General features: G+C 49.3%; 1 protein-coding gene across 2 annotated transcripts in view; it reads right to left on the reverse strand.

Moving 5' to 3' along the window:
- Positions 1-272: 272 nt before the first annotated feature.
- Positions 273-12,379, reverse strand: part of ABHD5 (abhydrolase domain containing 5, lysophosphatidic acid acyltransferase) — a 29,672-nt gene continuing 17,565 nt past the window's right edge. For both annotated transcript variants that reach the window (XM_047098715.1, XM_047098716.1), the window contains exons 4-7: positions 6,096-6,250; positions 3,601-3,712; positions 983-1,169; positions 273-449 (exon numbers count right to left, since the gene is read on the reverse strand). In XM_047098715.1, coding sequence (XP_046954671.1) covers positions 360-449; positions 983-1,169; positions 3,601-3,712; positions 6,096-6,250 — 544 coding nt within the window. In that variant the 3' untranslated portion in view covers positions 273-359. The remainder of the gene's footprint in view (positions 450-982; positions 1,170-3,600; positions 3,713-6,095; positions 6,251-12,379) is intronic.

Consider the following 12,379-nt stretch of genomic DNA (forward strand, 5'->3'; position numbering starts at 1 on the left):
ACACAGACTGAAATATAAAAAGTACTAGACACAACGAAGTTAGGTAGAAAGTAATAACATTTCAGTGAAAAGTGACAATCTGTCAGTACAGCAGAGGGACAGATAACCTTTTATTAAAGCTCTTAGGTTTGGAGACTCTTGAATATTTTGATTTTGTGTAGGAGAAAGGAAAGCCATTCCTCTAGAAGGCACTAACTGATTTAAATGTGCAGGCAACTCCACAAAGAAAGTGTGTGCGAAGGACAGTCGAGAAGACCGCTTGGTCTTCTGCTGTAGTCCTTACTCTGCATGGTGGACTGTGCGCTATCGCGGAGGCACCGTATCGGTCCGCAGGCTGCCCCACGTCCCCGCCAGTATGCTCAGTCGACGGTCTCACAGATCTCCTTGACCTTCTGGTTGAAGTCTTCCGGTTGATCTGCATACACATAATGCCCCGCCCCGAGGATGGCCTGGGAAAGGAAGGCGTCAGGAGGTCGGTGAGCAAAAGCATTTAAAAAAACACGATGACATAAACAAGGCACCTAGCAATGAAAGCGAGAACAGCCGTACAGAAGTAAAACGTAAGAGGATGAGCAACACTGATCTGCAGTAACTTTTACGTGTCTCCATCAACTAAGGAATCTGAGAATAAAGGGAAAGATCTATTGGACCTTACTACAATTTTACACGCAAAGAGCCATTCTAAATTGACCCGCGCCAGCAGATCGAATGAGCCGAGGGAGAACGTGCTGCCTGGTGAGGGGGGAGCTGGTCAGGGGCCACCGGAGTGTCCTCCTCCCGCTTGGGAGACGCCGCAGCTCTAGGGACCGGCAAGGCTGGCCTGGACGGGTGTGCGCGTCAGGCCCTGCCCGTCGTCACACGTGGCATCGGGTCCGGACGGAGGCCCTGAAAGCTCGGGGATGATGCGGAGTCTCCCCGCAGGCCGACACAACGGAGCAGGCCGCACCTGGAAGCGGAAGCCCAGACGGAGCCACACACTTACTATCGTCTTCACGTACGAACGTGGCCGCAAGGACTGGATGCTGCTGCCGGAATTGCCGTCTATGCAGGATCGGGCGCCATAGATCACCGAAACCGGAATGTCAGCGCGCATTTTGCCAATTCGCTGCAGCATTGGCCTTTTTGCCCACCCGTAGGGAATGGTCATATTTCTGAACGCTGTCTCACCACTTCAGGAAAAGGAGAACAGCACACATGTGACTTCGGGGGAGGAGCGTGCATCGCGCCCCCACCGTCTCTACCGAAACCCTCGTGTTCAACCTCCCCCGAAGAAAAGCCTCAGTTAAAACAGAAAATGACTCACTAGAACGTGTAAGAAACAAACCCCGCAGAAGGCACACGCTTTTGTTAGATCAACAAGACTCTCTCAACTCTAGCTGACTAAAAGTCACCCTCTTCTAAATCAAACACGCAACCCTAGTTGCCGATCGTTACATTATTAAATTCCCTATGGGGAGAGTTAAAATGTTTTCTTCACTGTAACTCATTGTGAAATGTAGAACATAGCTTTCCAACACGGGCACGGCACCAACTTTTTACCTGCAATAGTAAAGATACCAAGATGAGAAGAAATGCAGAGTGAGTATTCCTTGTGTGTTTACATCTTTTCTCTCCTGCATGTCAGGACATCTGCTGTTTAAAAAGCCCTTTCTGGCAAGGGAGAGGCCGCCTCCTGGAGCAGCCCATCCTCAGAGACGGCAAAGGGCTCACCCGGGACCACGCCGGTCACCTGCCAGCTAGCAGTCCGGTGCCACGCCTCTTCCGTCCTGCCCACCACCCAGGAGGCAGCGTCCCTCTGCCTCAGTCGTCCAGGGCCAGGCACCAGGCAACGAGAGACCAGCCCCGGATCTCAGAGCCTACCGAAGCCGGTCCACTAGCCGGTCCTAAACCGTCTGCCGCGGCCGGCCTGGCCTCTCCTGAAGGACCCAATAAAAGCTCTGGCCTCACTTTCCCTTCACGCTTGTTTTCTGCCACGTGACCAAAGTCTCGTGCTCCCCTGTCCCGCCTCGTGGCATTCAGTGACCCCTTTCTAGGTCCTGTGAGTATAACAAACTTTGCTTTCTTGAGCCTGTGTCTTCTCTTGTGGCCACACCTGACCGCCCGTCACACAAAAGAACACAGCACACTCTGCAAACTCCCAGGACGGATCCGCTCAGCTGTCACTTCGGCTTCCTTGCAGTACCAGGCAGAACTCTGAACTGCCCGTTGTGAAGAATCCAAGTTCCACCGTAAGAAAGACAGCGAACTGGCACCGTGCCGGCACACGCAGTCACGAAACGTAGGGGGACAGGAAAGCAGGGAGACCACGCAGGAAAACAGGTGAGGTACCTGGGACTGGCCGCTAAAAACTGCTGGACCAGTCCGTACAGGGTGCCGTCCTAATCCGCCAGACCCCACGGCCCAGTGAGTCACAAAGTCGTCAATCTCTTCGGGACCCCAAGCCTCCCAGCCTCCCTCACTCCTGGCAGAGAAGCTCTAACCCACTTTACTAACAAGACCGAGACTTCAGCACAGCAGTGGCCACGGCCTCGCCCCTTAACTAAGCAGGCGTGCGCGGTCTCAGCCAAAAGCGAGGGAGGCTGCCTCTGCACCTGGCCTCTCGGCATGTCACCCAAGTCGGAACCCTGGAAGGCTGGGGTACCACCTGCAGGTTCCGAAGTGTGGCCCGTGACCCACCCACACTGGAGTCATCTGAAGGATTTAACATGCAGCCCCGCCCACCGAATCAGTCTTAGAAACAGAGTTCAGGGGTCACACTTTTGACGGTCCCCCCCACCCCCGCCCCGCCCCCAGCAAGTCTGGTATGCCATGAGGCAGGACAACCGGGGCTCTCCTCGGCCTGCCGAGTGCTTGACCCTCTCCCTACAACTCCGCGGCCCTGTCTTCCAGGCTCCTCCTAGCTCCCCACTATCTTCAGGCTCTTCTGTCCACTGGTGCCTTGCACCTAACATCGCTAAGTCGTATATTTAAAAACGAGAGAGAAACACCTTTGTTTGGCCCTCTTGCTCCCTGTGGCGTCTCCCCTCTTCTACTCACTGACAAAACGCCTGCACAACTCCCTCCCTGTCTCCCAGCCCTCACGTATTCCTCACCCACTGGAGCAGAGCTGCTCCCGCCGGCCCAGGGTCGTTAAAAAAGTGCTCAGCAAAAGAGGAGCGTTGTCATCACGTGACCTGGAACCACGCTGCAGGGCATCTCCCGGGCGTTCGTGAGACCAAATGCCCTTTGGCAGAGCAAAAGTCTCTAAAAAGATCCGTGGTGTCGCCAACCATCTCCTTTAGTTTAACCTGGCAGCCCTTTTCGCGTAGAACACGCAGACTCGGTTCGGAAACGCGGTTTTATCTGCAGTGCTGCTTTATCTCCCACCTCCGACCCCCTCCTGCAGGTGCCCAGGACCCTGTGCGGGGAGACGGCACACACTGCTGCCTCATCTCCCAGCGGAACCCGGGACGCTTCTGTGCAGCAGACTCCCCACGAGCAGGGGAGCACGTTAACAAGCATCCGCCATTTAAGTGCTGATAAAAATCTCGACTACTCACACGCTTTCAAAGAAGAAACGTGTCACACGCCGACACAGTAAACTGGAACCCTAACCCGTACCTTGGAGTCTGCACGTTGCAGTGGTAGATGTACTCTGTCACAGTGTCATCGTCAAACATTGAAGAATACTTCCGCTTGAAGTCAGGCCTTAAACGCTGCACGAGACTTAAGCCTATGTAACAGGGAGTGAACGTTCTGAGTCACAGTCAACTGCCCGACTACCCGAGAAAGGTTTTGTGTTTGCTCCCAGAACGGGCGTTACACGCAGACACAGCCACGTGTGTTTAAGTGTGTATTTTAGGTGGAAAAGAGCACAGGGCCTAGTAGCTGCTCTCCTCGGGTTCCCTAAGCACTGAAATAAGGAGTAAAGAGTATTCTACATTGACTTACAGGTGTGTTTCAGGAGCTCAAAACGTACAAGTTAACTTTCTAAGACTTGTCTTCATAGGAAAATAAATTCCATTACACACGCCTCAAGTTAACTTATTAATCTTTGGTTCTCCCGCAATTGTAACCCATTAGCCTCTAAATAAAGTAAACAAACTGGGATATACAAGTCTTTCTGTGGAAAAATGAGCCGAGTCTCTGCTGGGTTTTGGACACTTCCAATCCTCCCGGCTAAGGCCATCCACTCCTGAGGGGAGAAGTAGGGCCAAGGCCCCCAGAGGAAAAAGGATGAAGGGCAGAAGCTTCCATCTGGTCCCTATTGCCCCTACCGGGGCCCCAGGGGCTAGCCAGTTTCCCTTTCTGCTGTCACTGCCCGTTATTCTAGCAAGGTCTTCTTCACCGGCCCTCCTTCCCACCTCTGAAGGAATTCTACAGCTCGGTGGAGAATTCTGATGATGTGGTTGACATTCTACGTGACCCCCCCCCACCCCGACCATGTGCAAGCAATAGTGGCAGACAGAGGGCATGGCGGGAGAGGGCCACTCCTAAGGAGCCCCCCTCCCTCCCCAACTACTGTCTCCTAGTTTCTTTTCATACTTTACTCTTCCCACACTTGCTACATGTGGAACTGTGATCAAGCGTAATCCACTTGTATTTCAGGACTGTACAGACTAAATGCAGTTTTGAATAGGCCATCGAAGGAGGACCGGACACCTAAGAGGAGTGGCTCTGTACTACTCGGGGCGGGGGTCGGTGAAAGGGTTGTGGGTGGGGCACAAAGGCTATCTGTCAGAGCGCTGAGGAAGACTGCTGTGGTCACCAGCCCAAACCCTGTGCAGTCCCGTGGTTCTCCCTATCCCAAAGAGGGGCGTAGGGCAAAGAGGGGCCTAATACTTAGGAAGAGGGGAGCAGAATCTACAGCCACCTCTGCAGCAGTTATTTCCACACCCTCCCCCATCCCTCTCTTCTCGTCTTGCTGACAGAAGCCGACTCTTGTCTATGACTTAGGCAGCAACATGCCCAGGTAAGCGGGCCCCTCACTCCAGCCCCTGGCAGCGAATCGTGACCGATCAGCCACAGATACGTATTGTTCTCTGCCAGCGCAAGAACTAGGGGTGGGCAGAGACATCTGGGGAGGCCTGCTGGGGCCTTCCAAGGAAACTTTCTTCCCCGACAAAGAGCATTATGGGGAGAAGGCCATTTTCCACTCTTTCCTTTCTTCTTGCTCAGAGCGCTGCTTCGTGAGATGAGGCTTCCCGCCACAGCGGCCAAACATCGTGAGGAAAAAAGGTCAGGAACCACAGCTGCAGGCCCCAAGGCCAACGTCAACGAGCCAGCTAGTACAACAAATGCTGACCACCTGCCTCCAGCCTGCTTGCTACGGGAACAACGAAAGGCCCTGTGGTTCAGACCACCGCGGTGTTCAGCTACTTGCGGCTAACAGCACTCCTCACGGATACAAGCGATGAGAGGGGAGCAGAGGTCCAGACCATCGCCATCGGGGACAAAGAGGAAAGGTAATTAATTCCCTTGGCTTTGGGGTGGAGACAGAGGAGCTGAGGGTGGAATCAGCTCTAAATCAGAGACTAACCCCTGTATTTCAAAATATGACCAGAAACACAGATCACGAGTCCCCAGAACCTCGGGTGGAAAAGGATGATTTTATCTTAACACTCTGACATTATGGGGCAAGAAGGGAATCTGGCCATACCCAGTTGCCCCGTGGTCAATCAAGTCAGGCTTTGTGATCTGCCAGCTGCGTATTGCCAACTAGCCAAAGCCTCTCTAATATCACCAACAGGTCAACAAGCTTCACTTCTTCTCCTCGTGCCCTGGGCTAGCTCACCTGCAGCGTTTCCTGCCTTCTCAGTTCTGCTAATTACCTGTAATGTTTACGGTATATTATACATATAAACCTACCTACCTACCTACCTATCTATCTATAAAGCTCCTCTTTGAGAAGATCCAGTTTCATTATCTTTATGAAAGGACTGGTACTTTTTAGAGAAGGAGGAAAAAAAGTAATTTAGTAAATTAGTAATTCAGAGGAGGAGAAAAAGATTCAGTCTGTTTTTAAGGTTCTGACCAACAGTGGCGATCAGTAAATACTCCTCTACTACCAACGTATAAACACATTGCTTTCCTAAGATACGGATGTAAGCACTCACCAAAGGGGCCTGCAATCCTGAGGCCAGCCAAAGGGTTAAAGGGAGTCAGTGCTGCTCCCAAGGCTCTGATCCACACTGGGATTGGCCTGTCTTGATCGGCAAGGTCCGGCCGCTCAGGAAAACCCCAAGGCTCCACTAAAATGAGATGATTAACCCTGTAGGGAGGAAGAACAGAAACAATTTCATTTGGCAATCTCACCCCAGGACTCTGAAGAATTAACGTGGTTTATAAAGCAAAGGTAGAATCAACCACCTCAAAAACTTTCCTATTAAAGACAAGACTAATGGCTGACCAGGCACATCACGATCTTATTGCGTGTAAACTTTCAGATGTGATAGGAGCTGAGAGGTTTACGGGAGGAAGAGGGCTTCCTTTTTCCTGGAGGTAAACGTGGATAATAAAGGCTACAACAAGAGTAGCGTCACAACAGTGGCTGACACTGTAGAAATGACTGAAGATTAATACTACCCTCGTAAAATAGCTTCAGATACCAACAACAGCGATCTCCTATGAAGCAATCATTCTAAAAATTTAAGAGGCATTAAATTAGCACTTAAGGTGGGTTCAAAAGGACTTTTAAATAAACTTTCCATAAACACAGATAATGGGCTGAAATTTCCCCTAGTCTGGTAAGCATGAGCACATCTGCCCTACCCATGAGATCACAATACGTGGAGAACAGATTCTGTTCCTAACCCTTTCCTAATTTTCTTCTTTAATGACCGAAGACAGAAAATTCTCAGCCCCATCTCACATAAAATCCTTTCCTATCACTAACAGCTGTAATTGTTCCATCTTATGAAACCTCCTCCTGACGAGGGAGGACCAGAATTACCAGCAGTACTCCCACGTGCCCGCATCCGGTGTCACAGGCCATAAAGATCCCGAACAGGGCACAAAGGTCCTCGTGACTCACGTGATATTCAGCGATAACCAAAACAGCCAACAAATGAGAGCAAAAACACCCCAAGGACAAATGGACAACGATTCCTACGTCCCTTCCCTAAGTCATGACTGAAACAGAAAGGTAAAGAAGCCAGAACATGGGCACAGACGGCTATTATTCCCAATGTAGAATGTTTTATTATTTTTGCCACCACAGAGAAGGATGAGTTGATAAGGAGTCCATTCCTTTGACTGCATTTTCTCAAATACAAAGCTTTAGAGGACGGACCCAGAGCACAGAGCTCCAAGGGCCCTTGAGAACACGCAGCCCAATGTTTCATCTCACAGATGAGAAGGAAACTGAGGTGCACTGTGTGACCTGCGCCGGGACATACGGCTACTTAATGCGGAAGCAGGGCTAAACCCCCATTTCCCGATTGCAGCAAACTAAACCGTGCCAACAGGCCATAGAGCAGAAGGTTCTCTCTCTCCCCCAAGAACAGGCCAAGCAACATAAGATGACATACCAGTAAAGGTAAAGCTTCCTTGTATCAACTCTAGGCCAGTCCGAACCCTGAAATACTAGATTTCAGAGCACTGAAAAGATGTGTAGAGTGGAGCTACCAATCTTGTGTGGAGATGTGTAATAAGTGAGATTTCCATATACTTCACGAGACTATTTTCTACTGGCGTATGGGAAGGGGATGAAAAGGAGTTTGTTTGCTTTTTTTTAACGGCAGAGGCTGATAGTGGACTTCCTCCTAAATTCCTTATTACAGCCCACAGTGAGACCTGAGGGGCGGGGAGAGGCAGGCATGCCAGAGGTTTCAGTGGAATTAATGACACAGTCACCCAGTTGAAAGCAGCAGAGATTCCCATTAGGAAATAGCTCGTAGTATTCACTGTGACTCGGCTCCTGGAGAGAAAAATGAACTCTTCGTTAACACGTATTTTACCTTAAAAACTTTAAGGTAAATTAAACTTTGTTATGAATTTCTTTTGGGGGTCCTGCCCCGTCTATTCTAGGCTCGTACTGATCTGCTGACCCAAGAAGGGGGAGGACGAAGGGAACTGTGAGGGAGGTCAGGTCCGGTCTATCTCTAGCTAAGTGACTGCCTTGTTTCTGCCTTAGTTTTGGCTTCCTGGTTTCACACCGATCTTCAAAATAGCATCCCTAGATAAAAACGCCAGTTTAACAAATTATGCAAAGTACACACACTAGAGAAGGCCAACTTTTTTTTTTTTTTTTGAAGGGCGTGAATTGCCCCAACAATTGTTCAGCTTGTGTCTTCAGCCGAGCATGGTGCTTAGCACACGGCAGACGCTCAGCAAACACTTGGAGTATCAGGCTGTTCCACGTTTCCACTCAGAAAGGAAAGCATGTAGGTATATAGAAACTTCGTTAACTATACTCATAAAGTAAGCACAGCACTTAGTGCAAGTCTGGATTGTTTTGGTCACTATCATTTCTTAGATGAGCCTTGCAGGCCACTACCCGTTAGTGGGAGTCAGCCAGCTGCTCTTTTCAATTGTAGTTTGGAACAGGAAAATATTAACAAGTGTGATACCATTCCATGGAACTTTTATCTCAGACACACACATAATTCTTAGCGAGAGAGTATTGTCAAAAAGTTGGAAAACAACTTTTTAAACGCGCTGCCAAAACGTCTAACCTGGAGTTATGTATCATCTGCCTCCACTCGATGTAAAAAGCCTCAGAAAAGAGCTTGCTTATTTCTGGTTAGAAGACTTCTAAATGAGACAGACCATCAGAGCACTTAGGTTGCGGCTGTTAATAAAAGTCCAGGAAATGTTATCCAGTTATAGCGGCAAAACTGGGAAGGCTAGTAGAGAAGACTTTTTGTAGGGGGCGTGAGAAGTCAGTGGCCAGAACCACGTGTGCAGTGAGGCAGTGAGCTTTGAGTCTTCAAGAAAGCCTGACCACGGGTTATTACAACCTCGCAGCAGTCCAAGTTCCCAGGCTACCTTCTCACCAGCTCTGCTGGTGACAAGATTACCTCCTTGCCTGACAGAAGTTATTTGGTTTAAATGCGTATCTAAACTTACAGCAATGTCGACCCAACCCTCTGACAGTCCACAGAGGACGGCCTGCTGGGATTGTTGGCTCACATCCAGGATTGAGGAACGAGTCTAGCAAGACGGCATACGTGAGTCACGCTATCAGACGTCTTCGCCAAGAAAGAGAGACTGATTCAAACGACAGGAAAAAGAACTGGCAGGGCAGGAAGGAGAGGAGAGCCTATCCGTTTCGAAACGCTTGAAGAGGCATTCTTCAAATCGGTCACCGGAGTAGGTCTTGAATTTGAAGATGGTGAGCACATTACAGCCCAAGGGCAGAGCAGGGGATGACCTCTGCTCCAACAGGCGGGGAGGAGGGAGTCTGAATGCCAACAAGGGTATTTGATGTAAACCTGACTCTCATGGGCTTTAAGGTCAGCCACCAGCCAGAAATGATACAAGAAGACGATCAGGCCTAGAACCAAAGAGCACAAGGGAACCAAAGGACCTACTTACAGAAGAAGGAAAGGAGCAGGGAAAGCCAGAGGAAGAACCCTCGGCCCCAAGGCTAGCCCCAAGGCATTTCCCGCCGGCTCCGCCTCTGAGGGACAAGGCAGCAGCTCCGAGGAGAACAACGCACGCAAGACCCCCGACTTCAGGCCAAGTAGAGGAGCCTTTCTTCTCAAGTGGGGCTGGCAGGAAAATGCTCAGCCCATCTCTGTACCGTCAGGAGACAGAGCCAGGCAAGGCTGCAGGTCAGAAGACCTGAAAGTCATTGCGTGCAGAAGAAAAGACCAGTCGTAACCTATTCTACTGTATCTATTCCCTTGGCCAAACACTTCCTAAATCAGTAAGTTTCCACACGGGCCTTTTCCGTAGTTTATGACAAGGTGTTTATGGCGTAGTGCGCTTGGCTCACTCGACTCTCTCCCATGCCCACCTTACGGGGGATCACACAGCCTGAAGAGGAAGGTAGTGGGATGGCAGCCCATGACGCCTCACGCCGCGAGTGGCCCTACTGTTTGTGACACAGCACATTAACCTACAAATGAAACTACGATGGCATCTCTCATACACAGCGTGGTAAGCGAACCGAGATGAACGAAGGTCATTTGGGGGATGGGACATAGTAACTGTGCCCCCGTTTAAAGAAACCTACAAACCGGTTTGTAACCCCTCTGCTCACCAGCCACATGGCCTTTCCAGAAGGGCCCAAGCTGTCCACCTAGCAATTTCTTTCCCCACTGCCTAGAATGCTCTCCCCTTGAGACTCAACCTCAGCTTACACTGCACTTCTTCAGGTGTCATACCGGGCCAGGTTCTCCTCGAGAGCTCCCACGGACCTGCCCACCCCCTTCACACCCCTCAGCAGGTTAAGTTGTATCTCTTCTCCAGCACATCTTAAGCCTTCTAAACACATACAGTCTCTCAACATTCGTTAGGGGCGCCTGGGTGGCTCAGTCGGCTAAGCATCCGTCGTCAGCTCAGGTCGTGATCTCGCAGTATTTGGGTTCAAGCCCCGTGTCGGGCTCTGTGCTGACGGCTCAGAGCCTGGAGCCTGCTTTAGTCTCCCTCTCTCTCTGCCCCTAGCCAGCTCATGCTCTGTCTCTCTCTTTCAAAAATAAACATAAAAAAACTTATATAAAAAACATTCTTTAAACACAACCAACCTGCTGGAATATAATGTTAAAGTATTTCATTCATTACCAATATTTCAATGGAGGAATCATCCAGGTGCTTTTCTACATAAAGCATCACAACTGCTCATCGCTCAGTTTTCAACCAGTATTAAGAATTGGGAAAATACGCGGCGCCTGGGTGGCGCAGTTGGTTAAGCGTCCGACTTCAGCCAGGTCACGATCTCGCGGTCCGTGAGTTCGAGCCCCGCGTCGGGCTCTGGGCTGATGGCTCGGAGCCTGCAGCCTGTTTCCGATTCTGTGTCTCCCTCTCTCTCTGCCCCTCCCCCGTTCATGCTCTGTCTCTCTCTGTCCCAAAAATAAAAATAAACGTTGAAAAAAAAAATATTAAAAAAAAAAAAAAAAAGAATTGGGAAAATACGTGACTGCTGCCACAAGTTAGGCCACAAAACAACTTTTATGGACAGAGACACTCTGCTGCTCATAGACATGAAGCATCTTATGTTGACCGAATGAATAAAAATTAGGAAAAAAAATGGATCGGGTTTTATCTGTTCTCTAGCAAAAGAACGCTTCCTAAACAAGTACATTAAACTAGTAAACTATGCACTTTCATTCTGTACCTCAAACTGCCCTATAAAAATAAAAAAGGAAGAATGGGGCCACCCATAAAAGATGAGAACAGAAATAGGTATGGACTGTTGTCTTTGGGTTTGTTCCTGCACGTGTAGAAAAAACTGTTTTACTTCAGAAAGAAAAAGAAAGATTGTATTTGTTATACTGGAGGAAACAAAGAAAAAGGTAACTCTCTCAGAGTCCATTAGGAGAAAAAACAGAGACACAAGAAAAGATGCACAGTGAGTGAAGGAAATCAAGTGCATCTCCTCTGATCTCAACTAGATCATTTTTTCCTTCTTCTCAACCCCCTCCCTGAAAAATCTTTCTGAAAAGCAAAGATTTATACATTTTAATGTTTATTCATTTTGGAGAGCGAGCGAGCGAGCGAAGAGAGAGAGAGAGAACATGAGAACACGGGGGAGGGGCCGAGAGAGAGGGGGACAGAAATAGCCAGTCCGGGCTCTGCGCTGACGGCAGTGAGCCCACAGGGGGCTCCAACCATCGGCTCACATCGTGAGATCATGGCCTGAGCCAAAGTCGGACGCTCAACCACCTGAGGCACCAGGGTGGCCCTCAAAGATTTAATCTCGTGACAGCACAATATAAATGGTACCTGTGGGAAAGGCTATGTGCAGTGTAGAGGCGGGAATTATACAGGAAATGTCAGTACCTCCCTCTCAATGTGGTTGCAAACCTAAAACTGCTCTAAAAAAAATGAAAATCTTTTCAAAGAGCTGGATCAAGTGAAAGCTGGGTAAGAGACATTGGGAGTAGGTAGTTCCATACTCAGTTAATACTGTTAAAAGATAAAGCAGGCATATTGAAAATGTCCAGAGTTTATTTGAGCAAAAATTTGAATGAGGCAGTGAGTGGTTAGATATGCTCCAGCAAAAGGAGCGGGGCAAAGACTTACGTAGAGAATGTGTGGAAGCAAAGAGAGTAAATTATCTGACTGGCTGTAGGTTAAAACCAAGTTGGCTATTTGTGATTGGTTGTTTTTAGGCTTCAATTTCGTAACCTTGAGGCAATTACAGGCTTAGATTTTAATTTGCTTACGTAGGCCACGAGAGCATTACAGCCACCTCAGTCTGATGGCCTCCTTGTTTCATGAACTTAACACTGGG

Source organism: Lynx rufus, unplaced genomic scaffold, assembly GCF_022079265.1.
Source record: "Lynx rufus isolate CCGP_SWC_20201006 ecotype Redwood Valley unplaced genomic scaffold, mLynRuf1.p SCAF_5, whole genome shotgun sequence".
NCBI classification, from domain to species: Eukaryota; Metazoa; Chordata; class Mammalia; order Carnivora; family Felidae; genus Lynx; species Lynx rufus.